Below are 13,918 nucleotides of genomic sequence, written 5' to 3' on the forward strand. Positions count from 1 at the left end.
GTTCCTGCCTCGCCACGTGCCTTCGGCAACACGGAACAGCTACACAGGGAGTTCTGCTCCCGTTGCACCGGGCAAGAACAGACCAGCTGCTGAGACTGGGCTTTGGTCTTGTCCTTCCCGCACGTTCTGGCTCAGCTACAGACACGGCAAGGAATGCAAGCATGTACATTTATTCGTTGAGAAATAAAACCAAGCTCCCTCTACCAGAGAGGAGAATAACCCTCAATCTTTGATTTGCAGAAAAAGACTCCTTACAGAGGGAAACTGCCTTCCTAGCACCAAGCTTGTAGATCAGCTCTGATGAAGTTTCTGTAGCTCGAGATCTTTAATGTGCAGCCGTCCTATGGTGCTCTAGCTGCTGAACATAGGAAACAAAGAAATTAGAGGATTCTGAAATCAAGTGTTACCGACACAGGATCATCCCAGGCTCTTACTCAGCACCTCATGTGCAGACTGATGGATTGCATGTTAACGCCAATGGCCCGTGACAGGCTACACGCAGACATTATCATCTTCTGTGCTTCATAAAAATGCGCATGAAGAGATGGCCCTTTGAAAGACAAGCAGTGAAGGCTTTGTGCCCACAAGGAACCTGGCCAGTCTGTCCGTGCACGTCGAGATCTCCACGCTGAGGCGGGGCCCACGTGGCAAGTAGAGTCATTATGCCACTACACTGTCCTAGGCAGCATTTAAACATCACGGCAGGTTACCGGGGGGTGGCAAGAGAGAGCTTTTTAGAAGAACGGCTAAAATGCCTCAAGGATGTCCATTTCAGTGGCCCTCAGCAAAACTCAGACTCTCGAGTGGACGGCCCTTCCAAAATACTGCTCAAGAAACATGAGCCAGGCTTGTACAAGCTCGTGTCAACAGGCGCCTGCAGAAACCAGCTTCCAGGAGGAAGCCTTTGACTAAGGGTCTAGTCCCACAGGCCCCCTGCACCTCACACGTCAAACCTCTCCGCTTTCAGTTGTCTTCAGCCCTCCCTGCCTAAATTCTGGAGACTTCCCACGCTGTTCACGCTACAAAGGAAAAGGTCACGTCAGCAGCGCAAGCCAGAGCTCCCTTCAGTTCTCATGTAGCAGGCAGTCGGGCGCGCTAAAAGTGAACAGCCAATGATGAACACAGCACTCGTCTGGGAGAGACATCGAGGCGCTGGCTAGCCTGCAGCTCCTGACCTGCTGCCTGCTGTTAGCATGGGAAGGGGTACGTCACGCTGAAGGCTCCGTAAATCCCTGCTGGCTGAGCTTTCGGTCACCCAAGCACAGGGGCTTTGCCTGGTGGTTTGCATTTTCCGTCTCTCCTCCTCCACTTGCTGTGCTCTCTTCCCCTCTTCTTTGAAACACACCAGCTCCACTAAAAAGCATTTGTTGAACACAGCTGAGACAAGAGCTCATGGAATCTGGAGCTGCCTGGAAATGCTGGGCAGGTATTAGAAAGCAGCATAAGCAGCGAGAGGAGAAAGGACAGCTGCCAGGATTTCTCTGTCTCGCACTAAAACGGGGCACAACCAAACTGCTCCTGCTGGGGAATGGCGGCCCAACAAAAGCCTGTCCAGCTCGATGGGCAGAGGCCACCCATGCCTGTCGGAGATTCTCACTGACGCCGTGGAATGAACAGCTGACAAGCACAGGCCACCCCTTCGGCCTACAGAAAGCATCGCCGTGGCCGGAGGCACCTCCTATACCATTCACAAAAATGATTTTATGTCTTTCTGTATCTCTAATATAGAAGCAGGCGATAACTGATTTTTCTTAAGGTAGCTAAATACATGTCACGAAGAAGTTATATGGAAGAGAAGGTTTTTAATAAGTCAGCGAGTACTCTTCTATCCGGCAAAGGAAATCTTTAAGAATGGTGTTTTAATTATCAAGCAGCCAATTGTAGAAGCCCAAGTCAGTGATCGTGCTGCTCAACAGCACAACTGTTCTTCCTCTCCACTGAAAGCAGGAACAGTGCCCCGGCATGACACTGCAGTGCACAGATGTGTGAGGAGCCACTTCTTCTGTCCATTCAGATGGACAGTAAGGTCCAGGCCTAGTGTCAGAAAAAGGGTTGGACTTTTTCTGGGGTGTCTGAAGTCCCCATGGTCAGAGTTGCGTGACAAAACTTGGAAGCCTGGGATACTTCAGGGATTATTCCAAGTGTGGGAACTTCCCTGCGGGAACTTTTGTCTTCTTAGGCCAAAGGGTGTTTGTCAGCTTTTCCTGAGCTATCTGTATGGGTGAAGGGGACTGAGAGGGAACAGTGCAGGCCCTGTTTGTCTACTCCCAAGGTTTCCAAAGAGCCCATCTTGCTTCTTTGAACCTCAGCCCTTGGCAGGGAACTAAGCACCATTGCCATTCTTTGCCAATTCATCCATCTGTCCCCCCAAGACATCTAATCTGACGTCTCATCTGTTTCAGGCGGTATGCGTTCCTGGACTTGGGACTTTTGCGGTTGTCAGAGAGCAAGTAGCCAGCAAGAAGGGTGTGGTGGTTGCAAAGAGACACGTGTGTCACCTTGCACACATGACTGTGCGGGATCATGACCTCCAATACGGTTGCACAGACATTCCTGGGAAGCAGACACACTGAGAGCGGTGCTTGCCCTTGAGCAGAATGGGCAGGCGAGCTCTGCTGTCCAGAGGTGACTGAGCAGAGTGCCAAAGTCATGCCGCAGTCCTGAGAAGAGCGTCAGTCAGCTCGACAAAACCAGCCTACTGCGAGGAGGACCCTGCCTAACCTATTCATTTCAAATATTCACCCGAGGACGATACAGCATAACAGCAAGCTCTTTTTGACCTGTGTTGTGAAATTGCTTGGAGGGGGGAATTACAGACCGAATATCATAACAGTGATCTAATATCATAACAAGGAATTCTTTTTGTGTTCCTCACGCTTCCCTGGTAGCCATGTGAAGGACACAACCAAAGTTCTGCTACCTGCTTTGGTGAGAAAAGTAGCTGTTTGCTTTCGCAGTCGTACAGAGCCAAAATGCTCCATGGATCCACCCAGGCAGAGCTCCCCTGGAGAAGTTGCCAGGAAGGACTTCTCTTGGTGGTTCTCATCCTATCCTCGTAGCCATGTGAAGGACACCACAGAAGTTCTGCTACCTGCTTTCTGGCGTGAGAAAAGTACACGCTCACTTTGGCACTCGTACAAAGCCAAAATGCTCCACGGAACCACCCAGGCACAGGTCCCCTGGAGAAGGTGCCGGTGTTGTAAAATTGCTTGGAGGGGGGAATGACAGATCTAAGACTATAACGACCCTATAGGGAAAAATGCAGTTGCCACTTTGGAATGGTTGGCATGCACAGAACCTACATCACCACCGTTCCCTAAAGCCATACCAACTGCTATCCTAGAGCAGCGGAGGGTGGAGCGTGTTACTTACCCCCTGTTTAACTCAGTGTTTAATTTGCTTAATAATTTGGGGGGTTGTTACTTATCCCCTGTTTAATTCAATGCTTTATTTGCTTCGTAATCTGGGGGGTTGTTACTTATCCCGTTTAATTCAATGCTTTATTTGATTGATACTATCAGCGATACAGATTATGCAACCAGAAATAAGGAACGACTACAACGCAAAAGGCTATTACTGAGTTGGAAGCTAAGAGATGAATCAATGAGATAAACAAAAAGAAAAGGGGGGATTGTGCTAAACACAGTCGTGATTCATGTCAAAATAGAATATAGTGTGGTAATTGTTGTACCGTGTGTAAATCTAAAATAGTTTGTGGCCATTATAACCTGTGTCACAATTGTAATGAACAGGCGCGTGTGCTTCTCCTTTAAGACCCTGTAAAAGCTCCCCCTTCCCCTGAGGTAACCGCTCCTGAGAAAAGGCCGCGGGGGACAAAGAGCGCACGCGCCAGGGAAAAGCCGCCAAGGGAGACAAAGACCCGGAAACTCTCCAAAGGGCGCCAAAGAGGAGCCAATAGGAGGAGAAGGCGTACCCTAACGACCCAATGGAGAAAGAGCAGGGCGAACTTCCGGCGGGAAGTGATTGGTCACGGTGCTGCTATAAAAGACGCCGCTTTGGGGGCTCAGCCGTGCTTCCGGCGGGAAGTAGTCTGGTTGTCGGCGGCCATGGGGTTTTTTTGGGTTTTTTTTTGTGTTTTGGGTTTTTTTTTTTTATTATTGTTTCTCAACCTGAATTTATGGGACCCGAAATGAAATTGTTTTAATTGTTGTCGTTTATAACAGAGCGGAGCGGGTACACCGCGGGCAGGCTCCGCTGTGCTCCCTGCAGGATTGGGAGCTTGATGGTACCAGGCGGCCGATAAGCTGCACAGCGGCTGCAAAATATATGAGAAGGTGCCTGTTGCTGGGCCAAGGGCTGTGGTGGAGACCGTCTGCGACATAGGGCCAGGGACTAGGCTTCTTTAGCACTTCAAAGAAAAGATAAGCTTTCTGACAAGGACATGCTAACTGCTGAAAGAAAACAAGCTGCTGAAGAGATAAAACTCAAGGATGCTCTGATAAAACAATTGTGGCAGTGGGAGATCGTGACCTCCTACTCGAGGGGCAGGAGAGTTCTCCCTGCTCCGTAGCTGGTACAAGTGCGTGCCTCTGCAACAGCACCTCTGCTTTAACCCTTTCGTACCCTGAATGCAAATCTGCTCCTTGCTGCTTTAAGTCTCTGGCCTTGCCTATGGTGCCTTTGCCGGCCAAGCCGCAGCTCCCAGCGGGTGTGGGGCTTTGTACAAACTCGCCCCAAGGCTTTGACCCTTCCCTGGGGTCCTTGACTCCCCCGCCTCGGGTCCTACATTAGTGCGAGTGTTTCGCGCTTCACCCCGGTTGCTCCACAGGCGGAGCCGCGACCTGAGGCTCGCTCTTGCAAAATACAGCAATCGTGTATTTAACACAAAAAATTCAACAAGAGCATCTTTCTAGTTTAGGTCTCAGTTTTTCCCTATCCTTTTCTAGCGCCAAAATCAAAGTGTCAGGTGGTGCTATATTAGTCGCGCACTCCTCCTGCTACTCTGTATGGCTTCTCAAAGTGGAAAACATATCTGCACATGTTACTTCATCCCATTTTCCCTGTCATCTTAAAAACAACATGAATTATAGCAAGGGGTTGCAATTTCCTGATCTTCTAAGATATATAAAGGCCACCACTGATGATATTTTTATTGAGACTCCCACCTGGCGGTCCTCCTATATTCTTCCAATGAGCCAAAATACAAACCAAAGGGCTCTTTTTTTACTGTTTCCCCACTCTGTTCACTTTCCATTTCCACTTTATGCAAGTTACAGGCTTCAGGGCTCGCTTCGTAGCTGAGCTGCGTCTCAGTTGCACAGAACACTCACACGAAAGGGCCCGTTACACACTCGCTCACTCTGCTCGCTCAGGTAGACAGCAACAATACCATTTTATAATGGAAATGCCGAACTCAAACACTGTTACGCCATTCCAGAATGTCAAATATAAACAAGAGGGCTCAAATAATGCACAGGACCAAATTTTACAACAGATGGCAAAATGGTCAAAACACATTCTTGAAGAAAACCCAAACCCCCCCCACTCCGGAGAAAACCTGTTACCCCTCGAGAGACCCCTTCCCGCTACCGCAGCGAAGAGAGCACCCAAATTCCCACCCCCAGCCTTTCCAGGGGCGAGCACCAGCGCTCTTTACCTCGCGCATTAACTGATTAACTTGACCAAGTTTTAAACCAGCCTTGGGTTAGGGCTGTGCAAGGGACAAGGCCTGGTCCTGCCATTTAGCAGCTTCAGCACTGTAAATCGCTTAGTTCAAAAACCATTGTCTTTAACGCTGCCCTCCTTTGGTTTCATCATTGCATACCTGCAATAGTTTAGTATCTAACGTGATTCCACGTCCTTTCTTGTAGTTGTGTTACTAAGCCAGTCACACAAGTGACACAACATTGCATTAGGACAATCACAGGCACAACTGTAAAAATCGCCCCGGTTATTATAATGATCGGTTTCTTTAACCCCACTGATAGGTTAGGGAACCAAGATGTTAATTCCTCGATACCGATATGCACAGTTTCTCCAATCCAAAAAAGACTTGTGCAAATCCAAATGGAACTGGGACCTTCTCAGCTGCTGACCAACAGATGCTGGATTTTGGACTGGGTGAATGTCACCATGGAGAGAGGGGTTTCTCAGCGACCCGAGCCTTTGGCAGATGTTGGTGGGCTCCTCTCTGCTCAAGGCAGCATTCTTGTGAGAGCTGTAAACCTTTCCTCCCCCTTGCAGCACCCGTGGGGTGTACCCTTGTTTCTGCATTGCCAAGGGAGGAAGGGAAGCCCTTTCAGAAGGTGCGAGGTGTATGAAGCTAGCATGGTTTGATCAGCTGGATTCCAAGCATTCGTATTTATCCAGCGGTGTGGTGACTGTTGTCTAATAGACATGTCCTGGAGCTGCTGCTTCTAAGCTGATGGGCACAAAACCTGATGCTCTGTGGTTCTGCTGTACTAGACCTTGTAAAGGCAAACACCAGCGTTCATGCTGGCTCCTATAGCCTCGTCGTAGTTCAGACTGTTTTGGCAGCAGCTGTAGAGCGCTGTGAAAGAGAGAAGGGATGGATGGTTTGCACAAAGGCGCGTGGATGGGCAGATTTTCCATGATTTCCGGCCAACAGTGCCATGCCTGCAGCTGCGCTGCCCCAGGGTGCCAGCGGTGCAGCGAGAGCCGAGAGCCGGGGGTGCATCAATCTCACCATCAGCTGGTGGCCTGCTGCAGCAAGAGCAGAGATGCCCAGTCAGCAGGACGGGTGGTACTGTGCAGCTGTTTTGCTTCCTAATGACATCTCTTTCAGCTGAGTTCCTTCAAAGCCTGGGTGCGTTGGACGTGGGCAGAGTGGCCCAGCGCTGGCCACCCATGCTCCCTGCTTGGCTCCCTGCTTGGCAGAGTATGTTCAGATCTTTGCTGCATGGCTGGGCAGCTGCTCGCAGCGCAGGACTCCCTGACCCAGAGCCCAGCACAGCCCCCCTGGTGTGCTGGGCATGTGGGAACAGCACAGGGACAGGAGATGGATGGGTGTCATTAGAGCGTGGTTTTCAATTGCAGAAGAGCCTGTCTACAGCCGTAGACGCGCTCTCAGTTCTGGGAAGCTCCATTAGATGCATTCTTTGGCACGTTCACCTATTTCTGGAGCTTCCTTTGAAAAACACAAGTTGAAAAACACAAGAAAAACACAGCTGGAGTGTCCACCCAGGTGGCAGAAGCATTTTACCAGTAGCTTTGGACTGAATACGCCGATGGGATAGGGGCATACTCTGTGTGTACTGCAGTTGTAGCCTGTTTTGTCATGTTTTTCCGGTAGTTGTTTTTTCTAACATAAGTCTAGATATGTTTAAAGGCAACATAGAGCACTGAAGATACTGTGATCACAGCCTAAGGGTTTTAGAGTAGTTTTTTTTCTAAAATCTCTTCTTCAAGGAATCATATAGCATTCTTCTTCCACTGTTTGATCATTTTGTTACAGACATAATGACTGAAAAATCTGTAGCAGCAGTTTATTCAAATTACCAAATTGAGTCAACTGGGTTATACAGTGGTATAAAAGTAAATATGTGACAAAATGGTTTCAGGCAAAAAAAAAATATCAGAGGAGAAAGTAACTTGGCATTTGTAATGGCCATGACATATAAAGGTGTAGTAATACATCAGTATCAAAAGAAAGCTTTCCTACAGGTAGCAGACTGACCTTCCCTTAGTGCTGGCTGTTGAAATGCAGGGTCAGGGGTTTTGGGACTGTATTTTGGACTGCTTGTGCACTGCCTGTTACCCAGTTTTTCTGTACGCCAGCCCACAGATTTCTGTGTGCAAGCCCAAAACACCCAGATCTCTATCTCCAGCGTAATACACATGTTTAGAACTCTTTGGTTCTGCTTTTAGACTGTCCTTATTTGCACATGCCATCCCCAATACAAGAAAGCAATTGTGGAAATGTTGGTCCTTAGGGATGGATCCACGTGTCAAGCTCCCCTAGGGTGATCCCGGGCATGCGGAATCCTCTGAGGGACCTTGTTGTCCAGGTCTGTCAGATGTCTGGGGGTCACTGCGGTTTGTGAGTCTCCAGCATTGACAGGTGGCCCTGGAAGGCAGAAGGGGGAATAGAGAAAGGGTGGGGATGGGACAGGGGGGAGGAGACCCTGTATCTCCATCTGAGGAGAGGGGGATCATGAGGAATCTGGGGGGCCCAAGGGGCAATTTGGTGGTCCTGGGGGCAACTGGTGGGTCTAAGGGTGAAAGTATGGGACCACGGGGTCAACTGACTGTAACTGGGGCGCCTAAGGGATAGTGGGTGTTCTGGGGACAAGGGGGAATGGCAGGGTCTCAGGGATAATTAGGGAGTCTGGGGGCAGCAGGGAAGCCTGAAGTGGTGCTGGGTGCAAGGGAGGTGTCCTGGAACGGGTCAGAGGACAGTGGGAGTCCCAGGGGGACATAGTCCATGGCTTGCAGTCTATCGGGATTTTGGTTAAGGTTTACCAGGTCAGGAGGACTCACACCAGCAGCAGCACGAGCGCCATGGAGCCAAGTGCCAGCCCCAGCAATAGCATGTGGCGCAGGCGGGTCTTGCTGTGGGGCCAATGTAGCACAGCTCTGAACCGAGCCTGGAGTCTGTGCTCGTCCTCCACACTTCCCTCTGATACTGTAGAGACACAGACACCTCGGGTCATGGGGCACTGCTTCCCAGGGACCAGGTGTCCTTTTGTAGGACCTGCTCCCGCCACAGACCTCACTGCCCTCTGGGACCCAGGCATCTGGGGGTCCCTGCTCCACCCCATGTGCCCCACTGTCCCCAGAGAAGCCAGGCATCAGGGAACACCTGCTCCACTACACCTGTCCACCATGGACCCAGGTGTACTGGCACCCTACTCACACCCCATGCACCCCCCGCCCATGGGCCCAGGTGTCTGGGGTGCTACTTCACCCCACACTGCTCACTGCCCCCAAGGGTACTCAGGTGTCTGGGCGCACCGTTGAGGTAGAAGTACTTGCGGACCAATGGCTCATAAACCTCCCCCAGGGAACAGGCGATGGTTCCTGGAATGGGGTCATGGATGATCAGAATGCGAGATCCCTCTGTGCTTCCCTGCAGCTCCTCAAACAGTGTCAGGTCCTGTGTGTACAGCTGGGGAAGGGGGGGAACACATCAAGGCAGCCTGGTCCACCAGGTACATGAAACAATATACATGTGCATGCAAAGGCACACGTGTCCTGCACATGCTTGTCATGTCCCACGTGATGAAGCATGCTTCTTGTACCCTTTACTCATGCATGTGCATGCACCTTATGTCCCACGTGCTCCTTGTGCTCTTTGTATGCACAGAGGGATGCACAAGCAGAGCAAAAGCCACTTCCTTGCCACACGTGTGCACACAAGTACACATGAATCTGCAAACACAAGTGACCTGCCTCTTGCTTGTGTGCACCTTTCACATGGGTCAGCACTTGCTTGCATCCTGTGCATGCTTACACACGTGCTACTTATATCTACTGTATAAGCCATACCTGTATCTATGGATTGTCCTTATGGCAAGCGCACAACTGTGTGCATGCAGGCCTTGCTACCCAGGCCCAGTCCTCTCTTGAATGTCTGTGTACACCCTTGCACAAGCATATATGCAACTCACGTCCTTGGCAAACATCCAGGTAACGGGCAGGCCAGGGAGGGTGGCAAAGGGCACAGAGCAGTGCAGTGTGACGGTTTCATCTGTTTGGGCCCGCAGGACCTGCACTGGGAGCATTGAGAAGCATGTGAGTTCACATCTACTCATGCACTTACAGGAATGAATGTGCTCCTGTGTGACTACAAGTGCTCACGTGCTCGCAGTAGAGGTGCACAGGCATGCACCTCAGCACACTGCTGTGCGTTCATGGTGGGCCCAGCAGGCATGGCCACACATGAGGAATGGCAGTTGCCCCCAGAGACCTGGAGGCACCCAGCGCCGGGGTGGGACTTAGACCAGCCTGGATGCCTGGGTCTACCATGTCCCCATACCTGGGCAATCCAGGGGAAACTGGCAGTCCACGAGGCGGCAGGTAGCACACTGGAAGACGCGAGCAGCTGGCTGGTATCCTAGGATGGAGAGACTTGCTGGTCCCATGGGGATGGGAGATGTATGAGGCGACAGAGGGTGGCAAGACAGAGAGACGGGCACTCACCACAAGGCGGGACACAGGCTGGAGCTGGTGGAGAGGAAGCAGCATTAGACTGGGGATCACTGGGGATCCGCATCCCTGTGATGAGCTGTTTGGGCTCGTCCCTTGTCCAGCCCAGATGGGATCCCCAGGGGTTTCTTCAGGATGGGGGTGCCCAAGGTGGGGGTCCCTGGGGTGTAGATGTCCATGGTGGGGGGGTCTGTGACAGTCCCTTTAGTGGGGGTCCTGGAGAATTTCCAGAGTGGGAGTCTTGGGTGGGCGTCCCCACTGGCCCCATACCTTTCTCCAGATGGCTCAGCTTCGCCCAGATTACGTTGACGGCTGCCTGTAGAGACACCTCAAAGGGCTCTGTCCAGAAGGCCAGGTAGACAATGTAACCTCCCTCTGATCCCCAGAATCCCTCCTCAGACCCCACAGATCCTCTGTACTTGCCTCAACCCCATATGTCCCTACTGGAGTTCCATATATCCCCAAATACCCCCCCAACACCCCGCCCCTCCCCCCAGAAGCTGTATACCTTGAAGCCCACATACCCTCAGGATTCCCCAGCTATCCCCTTACAGCCCCAGACCTCCATATCGTCTTGTATTTCACCACACCCCCCATTCAAGGCCTCCGTGTCCTATCCCCCATGACCCATGTCCTGACCCTACCCCTCACATGTCCCACATCCCCTGCTCACTCGTCTTGCTCTGCTTCTCCAGAAAATGCAGGGCATCCATGACGATCTCCCGAAGTACATCACGCTGCCCCGACCCTGCGACCAGTACAGGTGTGCTGAGACCAGTACAGGGTTGGGATTGGAGGTTCAGGGATGGGAGGGTCCAGTAAGGGCTGGGAGTTCCTGGGGGTTCCTGCAGTCCTGATCAGGGTTTAGGGATACTGGGGAAGGGTCAGATATTCTTGGGGATTCCTGAGGTCCTAGGTAGGGCCAGGGTGTCCTCAGTGTCCCTGTTCTGGTTTGGGTGATTCTCAGGGTCCTAGGCAGGGTTGGGGTTCCCAGAGGTCCCTGAGGTCCAGGTCAGGACTAGGGAGACATTGGCATTGTTGGGAGTCGTAGGGTGCCTGTCTGGGGTGGGTCCCTGGGGTTTCTGTTTAGGAAAGGGGTCTTCAACTGCCAGGGATCCCGTGTCAGTATGAGGGCATCGGTTGAAGTGGGAAACCCCAGACGGCTCTGGGATCCTGTTCAGAGTGGTGGTCCCCCTTGGGCTGGAGGTCCCTGGTGGGATGGAGGTGCCGGTCAGGATGGGGAACCCATGACGCACCCACAGTGACAGAGGAAAGTGGCTCAGCAGCCTGGGCAAGGGCCTCAAGGCAGCGTTGATGTCGAGGGTCCTTGAGGGGGGCCCCAGTAATGTCATGGCAGAGCTGTTCCCGCTGACTGGGAGGCCCAAAGCAGAGCAGGCAGGAGTGCACCGCAGGGAGCCAGGATGCCAGGGCCACCCACTGCCACAAGGCAAGCCCCCCTGCCTTGATGCCTGGGTTTCCAGGGAGCCAGGGAGCCAGCACCCACCACCACCCCATGGCCACAAAGTACAGCACCCAAATGCTTGGGTCCCCAGGGAACTGCAGGGTTCCCAGGTGGAGCCCAGGCGCCTGGATACCCAGGAGACAGTGGGGTTCCCAGGTGGAGCCCAGGCGCCTGGATACCCAGGAGACAGTGGGGTTCCCAGGTGGAGCCCAGGCGCCTGGATACCCAGGAGACAGCGGGGTTCCTATGTAGGTCCCAGATACCTGGGTCCCCCCTTGAGAGGAGTGGGGATACCTAGACATATGAGTCCCCTGGGGTGTGTCGGCTGGAGAATGGGCTCCCAGACCCTCATTTTGGTCTCCCCAGATTTTCTGCCTTCAGTCCCTGCCAGTCACTTTACTTGGTGACCCAAAATCCCCTCTATTTTGATGTCCAATTCCTTGCCTTTGTCCCTATGACCCTGTCCTGTCAGCACCCCCAGTCCAGTCTCTTGCAGAGAGGAACTATGCAAGGCTTCTCCTTTTCATTCCTCCATGTCCCATCTCATTAACACCTCCTTGCTCTTCCACCCAGGTGAGCCAGCCCGATCCACGGTAGAGCGGCAGATCTTGCTGCACAAGGGGGTTTCCTAAGGCAGGAAAATGCCAGGGCAGCGGAGACACCCACTGAGAGCTGACAGCTCTCATGAAAGATGCTTTCAAGGTCTAGGCATTGCCAGAGCAACCGCAGCCACCCCACCCCCATAAAAAGCAGCCTATGGAGCACTAGTGGCCAGGAGCACTGCCAGCAGAGCAGGCCAACTGTGTGGTGATCAGCCAGGGTGTGCGCAGCAGTTTGCATGGCAGTTTGCGCAGGAAGGGCGTCATCATCCTACCAGCAAAAGAAGCGAGTTCAGTTGGTGGTCATCACTCTCCCAGGAGGAGCTTGGCTATGGTATCCACCTGGAAGAAAGCTCTGTACTCTGCACTCACCAGGATGGATGTGGCAACCCAGAGAGAGCTCCGGTGAAAACATGCAGGCATCCAGGCCTCGGGCTGCAGGGCATGCAAGTGCCTTTCATGGATGGCAGTGGTGAGAAGAGCTCTGTGGGGTGTGGACAAGTGGATGGTCTGCTCAGCCTGGTGGCAGAGCTACAAGAGGAAGTAGAAAGTTCAAGGAGCATTGAGAAGTCTGAGGAAAGCATAGACTGGTGGAACCATGCTCTGCCCTCCATGAGACAGAAACAGGAACAGCCACCAGAAGAAAATCAAGATCAAGGGGATCCTGTATCCTCCCTCTGCTAGGCTGAAGGTGGTGGTTTAAAGGGTAGGAGTGAATGGAGGCAAGTCCATGCTCGGGGTGGCAGGCAAACTCTCCTTGGCCACCTCGTCTTCCCAGGTGACTCTGTACAACAGGTATGAGGCTCTGGATGTAGACGGCCAGTCGATGGATGATGTGGATGACAGTCCATCTACACCAGAGGTATTGCCAAGGTCAGAAAGGAAAGAGCCCTTCCTTCCCCCTAGGGATGATGTTACAAGTGCTGTTGGCATGAAGTACAGGGACCAAGCAGAGAGGACAGTGAAAGCCTGGTCTGGTGTTGATGTCCCCCGGCTGAAGGGGACGAGGTGCCACTCTCCCGCGCGGGTCTCCCTGTCAGTGCTGGCTGTACTTGGGGAAACAGCACCATCCCTTTGCAGCCATGTTTTAGGAGTGCCTTTGCAGCGAAGGCACCGTGGAGCCCACGGCTGGGTGTCCGTGAGCAGTCAGCAGGGCTGGGGATCCTGTCCGGGAGCCACAGGCTCGCTGTGGCATCCTCTGCTGTCCTGGCTCATGCTGGGTTAGACCTTACCTGCAGGCACTGCCCCGCAGCCCAGAGGTAGCGCCCGACGTGTGCTCTGAGGTCAGGGTTATCAGTACGAGTTGCACAACGTGTGTGCGGGGGCCAGGGGAGGGCAGAAGCTGGAAGGGTCCCCAGCCGGGTCAGGTCAGGCAGCCCCAGACTGGGGGCTCCAGCTCAGACTTGGCTCTCCCTTCCCGAGGCAGGGTCTGCCCTTGTGCTCCCACGCATGCACATGAAGACCCCCACCCTGAGGTCCAATGCCTGGACAGGTCTCAGCCCCTGCCCCACGTTTCCCCAGAGCTGCCTTGGACAGGCAACAGCCCTTTGAGGTCCCACAGTGGTCTGGGGCTGCAGAGGTCCCGCGAAGGCGATTGCCCCACAGGAGCAAGGGGGAGAGAGCCACCCTGACCCCAGCTTTGCTTTGGCCACGAAAGCGGTTCCCCCGCCCGGTCCATCCCCACCTCTGCAGAGAGCGCAACGGGGTGAGGGGCGGCGGGGATGGGGGT

At 53.0% G+C, this 13,918-nt stretch overlaps 1 protein-coding gene across 1 annotated transcript; it reads right to left on the reverse strand.

Annotated features, from left to right (window-relative positions):
• Nucleotides 1–8,878: 8,878 nt before the first annotated feature.
• Nucleotides 8,879–11,643, reverse strand: LOC129735528 (sperm acrosome membrane-associated protein 6-like). Its single transcript, XM_055703913.1, has 7 exons — nt 11,385–11,643; nt 10,802–10,876; nt 10,399–10,467; nt 10,123–10,146; nt 9,959–10,036; nt 9,591–9,694; nt 8,879–9,088 (listed from the first exon to the last, which is right to left on the reverse strand). The coding sequence occupies exons 1-7, from the start codon at nt 11,641–11,643 to the stop codon at nt 8,879–8,881; spliced, it is 819 nt and encodes a 272-aa protein (XP_055559888.1).
• Nucleotides 11,644–13,918: the final 2,275 nt, after the last annotated feature.

This window comes from Falco cherrug, chromosome 1 (assembly GCF_023634085.1).
Source record: "Falco cherrug isolate bFalChe1 chromosome 1, bFalChe1.pri, whole genome shotgun sequence".
Lineage (NCBI taxonomy): Eukaryota > Metazoa > Chordata > Aves > Falconiformes > Falconidae > Falco > Falco cherrug.